This window comes from Mustela nigripes, chromosome 6 (genome assembly GCF_022355385.1).
Source record: "Mustela nigripes isolate SB6536 chromosome 6, MUSNIG.SB6536, whole genome shotgun sequence".
Lineage (NCBI taxonomy): Eukaryota > Metazoa > Chordata > Mammalia > Carnivora > Mustelidae > Mustela > Mustela nigripes.
In genome coordinates this window covers 54,631,209-54,640,698 of record NC_081562.1, presented here as the reverse complement: position 1 = coordinate 54,640,698, position 9,490 = coordinate 54,631,209, and the positions used below count along the sequence as shown (strand labels likewise).

The 9,490-nt window shown below is 35.8% G+C and overlaps 3 protein-coding genes across 3 annotated transcripts; all 3 read left to right on the top strand.

Moving 5' to 3' along the window:
* The first annotated feature begins 269 nt into the window (after window positions 1-269).
* Window positions 270-1,265, top strand: TAS2R9 (taste 2 receptor member 9). The gene has a single exon (XM_059404473.1). The coding sequence runs from the start codon at window positions 270-272 to the stop codon at window positions 1,263-1,265; it is 996 nt and encodes a 331-aa protein (XP_059260456.1).
* A 1,844-nt stretch (window positions 1,266-3,109) lies between these two features.
* TAS2R8 (taste 2 receptor member 8) lies at window positions 3,110-4,068 on the top strand. Its single transcript, XM_059404472.1, is given in 2 exon segments — window positions 3,110-3,950; window positions 3,953-4,068. Coding segments are annotated over 2 exon segments (957 nt in total).
* A 3,668-nt stretch (window positions 4,069-7,736) lies between these two features.
* Window positions 7,737-8,675, top strand: TAS2R7 (taste 2 receptor member 7). Its single transcript, XM_059404747.1, has one exon. It carries the CDS (start codon window positions 7,737-7,739, stop codon window positions 8,673-8,675), a length of 939 nt encoding a protein of 312 aa, XP_059260730.1.
* Window positions 8,676-9,490: the final 815 nt, after the last annotated feature.

The following is a 9,490-nucleotide window of genomic DNA, read 5'->3' as shown; positions in this document are numbered from 1 at the left end:
CAAGAAATGAGATCCATTCCTATTTGCATCTTGGAGACTTTCAAGCATCACTGCACATGAAAGACATTACTGGCCAATCAATGAAGTCTTTAGGCAGTTCTCACTGGAGCAGAACTGGCAATCTCACTGACCTGGATCAAAGCTAACAAAGAGGACAGAAGAGACAACTGCAGCATGACCTAAGTGACAGACATATACACCCTTCTTCACCGGTCAGCTGAAAGCCAATTCATCCTCAGTGATATCCCAAATCAGATCTCTCTGTTGACATGCTAAGTACAATGGAGGTAATATATACCATCTTGATCGCTGGTGAACTGACAATAGGAGTTTGGGGAAATGGATTTATTGTACTGGTTAACTGTACTGGCTGGATCAAAAGGAGAGATATTTCCATGATAGACGTCATCTTGGTGAGCTTAGCCTTCTCCAGAATCTGTTTGTTGTGTGTGATATCTTTAGATGGCCTTCTTATATGCATCTCTCCAGATACATATGCCAATAGCAAGTTAACGAGCATTGTGGATGTTTTCTGGACACTTAGCAATCATTCAAGTGTCTGGTTTACTTCTTGCCTCAGCATCTTCTATTTACTGAAGATAGTCAATATATCCCACCCACTTTTCCTCTGGCTGAAACTAAAGATTAACAGAATCATCCTGGGGATTTTTCTGATGTCCTTCCTTAGCTGTATAATCATTAGTGTTTCCATGAATGAGGACTTCTGGGATCCCTTCGAAGTCAATCATAAGGAAAACACAACTTGGGAACTGAAAGTGAGTAAAATCCCAAGTGCTTTCAAACTGCTTTTCCTGAACCTGGGGGTTATCATTCCCTTTGTTCTTTGCCTAACCTCGTTTCTCTTATTACTTTTCTCTCTAATTAGACACACCAAGCAGAGAAAACTTTATGCCACAGGGTCCAGAGACCCCAGCACAGAGGCCCACATGAGGGCCATAAAGGCACTGATCATCTTTCTGCTTCTCTTCCTTATGTACTATGCAGTCTTTATTATACTAACCTCTAGCTTACTGATTCCTCAGGGAGAATTAGTGGTGATGTTTGGTAGTGCTATAGCTGTCATTTTTCCATCAAGCCATTCATTCATCCTGATAATGGGGAACAGCAAACTGAGGAAGGCTTTTCTGAAAGTGCTAAGGGTTGTGAAAAGTTTGCACAGAGGAAGAAAACCTTTTGTTCTGCAGAGAATCCTGAATACAAGGGGAAAGAAATCAACAAAAGATCCTCTCCCTTCTCCCAATTAATTACATTCAGTTTTTATAGATGCTATTAAAAATCATTAATATCTATATCTATCGTTATCCTAAATTTTCCTTTGTGTTCCTTCACATTTCTGTCTTAACTTTAAATCAAATGTTATCGAGCCACGTATATTTCTTTGCCTTTGCAAGAAAAAAATGAATACAAACCCCATGCTAACATTTCATATCATTGCCTAAATGCAAAGAGATTCTACTTCTTTCTGTCTGCTAAAGGTCTTGAACTCCAAAAGTAGAATTTTAGGCAAATAGGGTGCGGAGCAGAGATTTTAGAATATATCAGTCCTTCCTATAAAATCAATCATGTAAAACCTGTCTACTTTGTGCTGGAAGTCAGTACTTACCTTTTCTGCCCTGTCTTCTCCATTTCAAAATGGTTTATCCTCATGTGGAGGGAGAAAGGACACTCTGGTGAGATCCTCCCTAGGGTGAAATACAATGGTAAAAAAGAGGGGTGATCTCAAGGAAAGTTTGACCAGGAAAGGGGACAAGGGGACAAAGGGTGTACACTTAGAAATATGCATATTGAAACCACCCTAGCCAGTTTTAGGAGTCAGTTCTCAAAGATTTTTTGGAATGTTTTCTTTCTTTTCTTTTTTTTTTTTTTTAACTCAAGAATCTTTGACATGTCTTTTTTTTTCGTTAGCATCATTCTCTCTTCTTTTTTGTTTATTGTAACATTTTAAAGACAACTGGGTTTCCTTAAATTATTAATTTCATGCTTTCTTATTACACACTATGCATGCATAAGAAATAGGAAAAATAGTACATATGTTTCTTACATTATAGAAATACTTAAACACAGTTAGAAGAACCTTAGTTTATGTGATTTGTATTACCTAGGTTTAAATTTATTGTGGGTTGGTTTTCCCAAGAAAGAATAAATCAATTTAATAGTAGAATTAGTCCTATTCCCTGGAAATATAATTCAGTAAATATTTTCTTAAAAGTGATTGCTCCATCTAGAGAAATGACTATAATTTAGAATGTGAGATTATAAATCTTATAAAAGGGTTTGGTTGTAAATAGAATAATTTAAAATATGTTTTCTTAATTTTACATGAAAATGTTCCTTATCCAAGAGATGACATTTCAGGAAGTGAATTGTCATGGACAGCATTTCCCGTATTAAATAAAACTAAACATAGCAAATCCTTATCTAGCATCTTTCACTTTTATTTAAAAAACTCCATTGAGAAAAAAATGTTTAGTAAATATCACCATGTGCCTGTCTCATAACAGTCATTTATAATTCGATTTGTAACACAGCCTTCGTTAATTAACCACTTATATGAAAACAAAATTATTATCCTCTGACTGAAAGTTAATTTTCTACAACTGACTGTACTGATCATTTCCAAAATCAAAATTAATTTCCACTAGGGAAGCTGACTTTTGATTAATTTATAAATATGGTGAAGAAAATGTACTTTCATTTACACATTGTGATTTTTATAGAATACATGCTTTTGTTTGCTTTCTGTGGCTCTGTATTCAAAATTCAATTTGACAGATCAAAGTACACAAAACTTAAGAGCAAGAAGCTTGTTGCAAATTCATGAAATACAATCTCTTTTAATTTGTATGAGAGCAGTTTCAACCCAGCATTTCCCTTATCACACACTAAAGGGTGATGGCTGTAATTTGCCCGAGATCAAAGCTAGTCAAACTGTTTGGAGCAACCATTTGGTTTAGTCCTCATGAATGGAGAAGCAATTCTATTTCAAAAGAAAGCCGCTTACTTCTAGAATTATATCAAAGTCAAAATAATGGATGAGATGATGTCTGTCTGCAGTGATATTGGAGATCGGGGTGTTCTCCCTACCAACATGCTCAGTATGGAAGACAACATCTTTGTGATCATTATAGCTGAAGAATTCATAATAGGAATGTTGGGGAATGTATATATTGGACTAGTAAACTGGATTGACTGGATTCAGAAGAAAAAGATCTCCTCAGTTGACTATATCCTCACCAGTCTAGCCATCTCCAGAATTTGTTTGCTCTGTATATTGATACTAAATGTCATCATAATGATATGCTACCCAGATTTTTATGAAAATGATAAACTACAGACATTCATTAGTATCTTCTGGACACTCACCAACTATCTAAGTACGTGGTTTGCCACCTGCCTCAACGTCTTCTATTTGCTCAAGATAGCCAATTTCTCCCATCTGTTTTTTCTCTGGCTAAAGCGAAGAATAGACAGAGTGATTCATTGGATTCTCCTGGGTTGTTTGGCCATTTCGTCTTTGATCAGCCTTATACTAGCAATGACACCAGATTATGATCATGAGTTTCATAAAATTGTAAATCCTAAAAGAAACTGCACTGAAATGTTCAATGTGAGTAAAAGTCAGTTCTTCCACTCATTGATTCTCTTCAACCTGTTGGCAGTTGTCCCATGTACTGTGTCATTGATCTCATTTTTCCTTTTAGTTATGTCCCTATGGAGACATATCAAGCAAATGAAACTCAACGTTACAGGCTGCAGAGACCCTAGCACAGAGGCCCATGTGGGAGCCATGAAAACTATGACTTCATTTCTCTTCCTCCTTTTTGTATACTATGGGGCTTCTCTTTTGGCGACTTTTAGCTAGCTTATGAAAGAAAGGAAGTTAGTTGTGATGTTAGGAGAAATGATAGCAATTCTCTATCCTTCTGGTCATCACTTATTTTAATTATTAGAAATAACAAGCTGAGGCAGGCATCTATCAGGATGCTGAGATATGGGAGAACATTCTGCATGTTGTAAAATCTAAGCTTTATAAATGGATTTTGCTAATAAAAAATACATTTTCATTTTTTCCAGTTATCCTGTTTATTTTGGGTACATATCTTTAAGTGTTCTTGAGACCTGTTAGCACATGAATGTATATATCTCTTTGTCTGTGTACAGTTCAGATTCTCATCTTCAGATGCCCTTTCCTCCAAGAGTGTGAGAGCTCACACTTCCCTTGTTGCCTTCTTACTGCAGATATTAGGCATGTACTGCCTAGTTAAGTTCCTTTAAGATTTTACATAGGCCCATGATAAAGAGTACTGAATCGCACTAATTGCTTTTTCATTTTTTCCCTATCATACACTTCTTTCATTGCTGGGCCTTAATTTTGCTTCCTTCATGGCTCTGTCAGGTCACTCCCCTTTGGCTTATTAACTAGGAATTCAGATCTCCCCTGTTTCACCTCTGGTTCAGTGTCCCAATTATGTATCTGTCTCCTCCCAAGTGAGTGATGCTCTAGGTGGTCTCCTAGATAGTATTTTCTGGTTGACCTTATTCTGGCACCTCCTGTTGATTTTCCTTGAAATTCAATGTCCTTACAAACAACTTGCTGCTCAGGCAGCAATAGGATAGAAACAGATTCCATCCCAGTATCTCTCTCTATGGCCAATCCTAAGTGCTCTTCACAATCCGGATAAAAGAATGGGACAATTAATTTTGATCAGACTGTTTTATTCAGCCTCTTTTCTTAAAAAAAGACCTGCAGGGGTTCTTTTCACTCAGGACATTAGAAAAGCAATTAATTGGGAAGAAATTAACATACATTATGGAATAACTACATGCTATCACTAAAAGAATGATGTATGCCATAACACTTATAGAGTAGATTACAAAAAAAAAAATAAGTGAATAAGAGTCACTACCAAAATGTTGTTCTACTGTGAACTACTCACTAGAGTAGTGTTGAAACACTTGATCTGGCATGTCTAAGTTCATGTCTGTCTGATAATGGCTATGCATTTCAGGTACCACCCTTTGCTATTTCAAATTCTGGACTATTTCAATCTACTCATTTTGTTTTGTTGTAACTAAAATATTAACTACCTGAAGGTTATCAATTTGTCTTCATATAATGATGTGAAATTCACTGTGCAAAGTCCTGAAATTTACAGTCGTCAGTACATAAACTTCATCAACCATATTTCTAATATCTTAGCATTTAAGTTGCTATTTATTGTACAAGACAGGAGAATTGATATTCTTCTAATGGAATATATTAGTACATTCTACAAAATACCTCTTAATCCTACACTTACATTCTTCTGCAAGTTTAGATGAAAGAAGTGTTTTGTAAGATTAGTACTTCTGGGAAGACTTCCCTACGTTAGTGTGAAGTCCTTCCTTCCATGTTTAGTTTTCTGTATCTTCAAGGTTTGAAGCGCCTCCACTGACCACCAAAGTTCAAAGTAGTTCAAGTAGTAAGGGTTCAAAGCAGTAAGTTCAAAGTAGTAAGGTGACAAAACATTCTCTTGCAAATTTTTGTTGGGTTTTCTTTTCTACTTTTTAAAAAAAAATTGTAGTAGGGTATTTAATATGAGATCTGCACTTTCAACAGATTTTTAAGTGTACAATATAATGTTGTTAACTATAGGCACAATATTGTAAACCATATCTCTAAAATAAATTTATCTTGTGTAACTGAAACTTGATGCTCGTTGAATAATAACCCTGCCTTCTTATCTCCTATCTCCCCTCAGGCCCTGGCAACCACTATTTTATTCTTTGCTTTGATGACCTGACAATCCTAGATACCTATATAAGTGGAATTGGGCAATATTTATCCTTCTGTAATTAGCTTATTTAACTTGGCATAATGTCCTCCAAGCCCACCCAGGTTTTTGCATATTTCAGAATTTTCTTCTTTCTAAGACTGAATGATATTCCATTGTCTGTATATAATACATTTTCTTTATTCATTCATATGCCAGTGAGCAATTCGGCTCTTTCTACATTTAGTTGTTGTGCAGGACACTGCAATGAACAGGGCTAATATCACTTTGAGATCTTGATTTCGATTCTTTTAGATAAATAACCAGATTTGGGGGATGCTGGTTCATGTGGTAGTTATATTTTTAATCCTTTGACGAACTTTCATCCTGTTTCCATAGTAGCTGCACCCTAATTTATATGCTATACAACACAAGTATGCAGAAAATCTATACTTACCTGAAAAACAACAAAGAACAAAAACATATCCTCAAATTTATTTGAGTAAAGGTATCATAGTTACAGAGACCTTTTATTTACCAGGATACTAAGGAGAAGAAAATGATATGCATGGGTCAGGGATCATTTCCAAGATCAGAGGAAAGCAGTCATCTGTGAATCTCGCTATGTAATGAGACAAAAATCAAGGCTGCATCTTGGGAATGAAGGTTTGTCCTTTAAAGAAGGATGGAAAGATACATGTAGCCAAAGAAAGTATCATCACCCCAGAATTATTCTACGGAAATTCTATATAGCAAAGTGTTTCTCAGTAACTCTAAATTAGAGAAGCTACTTCAAAATAGGAGTAGCTTGTAAGAATGAGGTAAACTTAATCATCTGTCTCTTCCCTTATAGTTTAGAAAGGCTAATGATCTAGATTCTCAGATGCAGTTTGGCAAGGCAGAGGGTGTAGAATAGATAAAAACACAGAATTTTAATCTCTTCTTTCATGTGTGCACTGCTCTTGAGAACATTTTAAATATAAAGATAATCAATACTCCATTAGGGCTCCTTCGTCTTGTTATATATTACATCACAAACCAAATGACCATTAAATTGATTTGACTAAGAAGACAATGCGTTATTTTAAAAGATCTTGTGCATGTAACTCTTCATCTGAACAACCAAGATAAATGAGCTAAAATGTTTTTTAGACCCAGATAATCTATATTTAGTGTTAATCTTTTAGAACCCCCAAAAATGTACAGTTCTCAATGCTAACCCAAACTTTGGATTTTTAGCAGTAATCAATATTATCATTTAGGAAAATGAAGATTCCTCTACAAATTTCGATTTTGGCCTGTTTTGTAATAACCAGAAAATCCTTGGAGTTTAGATTTGCCAGATAAAATACAGAACACCCAATTAAATTTGAATTTTAGTACTTCCTGGAAGTACTAATTTCATGCAATTTGGGACATACACTTAAAAAAATCATTTATTTTATTTTATTTTAATTTATTTTTTCAGTGAAAGATCATTTATTGTTTCTTTGAAATTCAGGTTTAACTGGGTGTCCTGTATTTTTATTTGCTAAATCTAGCAGCCCTATTGAGGTTACTAGTATGTGTCCCAGATTAATGAATCCAAAATTTGCAAAACATAGCCTTGCAAAACACAGACAATGCAGGACCATGAAAAGGAACAGGTCTAATTTGCATCCTAAAATGTAGCTCAGCCTAAATTAACCATATGTGGAAAAGTAAGGCCTGCCGATCCCAGTTTTACATACAGGTGACACAGGCAGTGGCCAGGACAGGGATTGCCAACCACATTTGCTTCTCAATACTAATTAGGATTTAATGATGATAGCTACAGTCTTCATTTTTCACTCCAGTCTCCACCACAAGGCAGACTACAATAAGAGAGGCAAAGGAAATTAGAGCAAAATCGAGAAGTAGGTGTACCTATCAAACTACATCAGTTCAGCTTGAAACCAGTTGGTTTTTTTTCTGTATTTTACCATGCCGGATAAAGTGGAAACTACCTTAATGCTCATAGCAGCTGGAGAGTTTTCAATGGGGATTTTAGGGAATGCATTCATTGGATTGGTAAACTGCATGGGCTGGATCAAGAATAGGAAGATCACCTCCATTGATTTAATCCTCACAAGTCTGGCCATATCCAGAATTTGTCTATTATGTATAATACTATTAGATTGTTTCATATTGGTGCTGTATCCAGATGTATATACTGCCGGTAAACAAATGAGAATCATTGACTTCTTCTGGACACTAACCAACCATTTAAGTGTCTGGTTTGCCACCTGCCTCAGCATTTTCTATTTCCTCAAGATTGCAAACTTTTACCATCCCCTTTTCCTCTGGATGAAGTGGAGAATTGACAGCATGATTCCTAGGATCCTGCTGGGGTGCTTGGCCCTCTCTGCATTTATTAGCCTTGTTGTGACTGAGAATTTGAATGATGATTTCAGGTATTGTGTTAAGACAAAGAGGAAAGCAAATGTAACTGTGAGATGCAGAGTAAATAAAGCTCAGTATGCTTCCATCAAGATTTGCCTCAACCTGTTAACGCTCCTCCCTTTTTCTGCATCCCTGATCTCATTTCTCCTCTTGATCCTCTCCCTCTGGAGACATAACAGGCAGATGAAGGTCAGTGCCACCCGGTGCAGAGACTTCAACATAGAAGCCCACGTGGGAGCCATGAAAGCTGTCATCTCCTTTCTCCTCCTTTTCATTGCCTACTATTTGGCCTTTCTCGTAGCTACCTCTAGCTACTTTATGCCAGAAACTGAATTAGCAGTGATCATTGGTGAGTTAATAGCTCTAATCTATCCCTCAAGCCATTCATTTATCCTAATTCTGGGGAGCAAAAAACTAAGACAGACATCACTAACAGTGCTATGGAAAGTAAAGTATATTCTGAACAGAAGAAATTTTTAACACCATGAACAGATCTGAAGGCCCAACTATCATTTACTAGGACGAAGGAAGACATGATGTTTCTTAGTTGTCTTTGGTTCTTGCATTAATGTTGGTTTCATATGGTTAATTGTGCTTAAATGTATTTACTATATCTATAATTGTAACTTAGGAAATCTCACGTAGATCAGATTTTGCCTCTTTCTCTTAGTCTCTTTCTTCTCTCTCTCTCTCTCCTCCCTTTCAGAGTTTTTTCTTTAAACATGTTTTGGAACATATAAAAGTTAATATCTTAATATTAACTGCCAGAGGAGAGAATATTTCCATAGTTAGTTCTAAATCATTTCTCTAGATGCAAAATTGTACAACTAATTCAGAACAACTGTAATAGTATCTAGTTGTTATTTGCATCCCTATGAAAAGCAGCTCACTCATCCCCATGGTCCTAGTTAGGTTTTCTCCACAGACCATCCAACTAGACTCCACCTTTGAAAAAAGTTCAATATGGTGACAGTTCTTAATCAAATGTTATGCAAGTCTGTGAATGTGGCAGAAAATAATACTGATTATAATCATGGTTTAAATATGTATTGTAATTAAAGTAAATATTGTCACAAGTTCAAAAATTATTTTGGGACAATAGATCAATGAAAGAAAGATACTCTGTAAGTGTGAGAGAAGGAGAGTTTATATAGAAAGTTTCTATAAAACAAAGTTGGCCAAAGAAGGAACTTACTGATTGATTATTGAAGTACATTTCTCCATAAAAGAACATACAGAATTGCTTTTAGCAGACAAAGAGTGTACCAGACACTGATTGTCAAGATACCCGTATA

Coding starts and splice junctions, on each gene's coding strand:
- TAS2R7 (XM_059404747.1), top strand. CDS start 7,737: ATGCCGGATAAAGTGGAAACTACCTTAATGCTCATAGCAGCTGGAGAG.
- TAS2R9 (XM_059404473.1), top strand. CDS start 270: ATGCTAAGTACAATGGAGGTAATATATACCATCTTGATCGCTGGTGAA.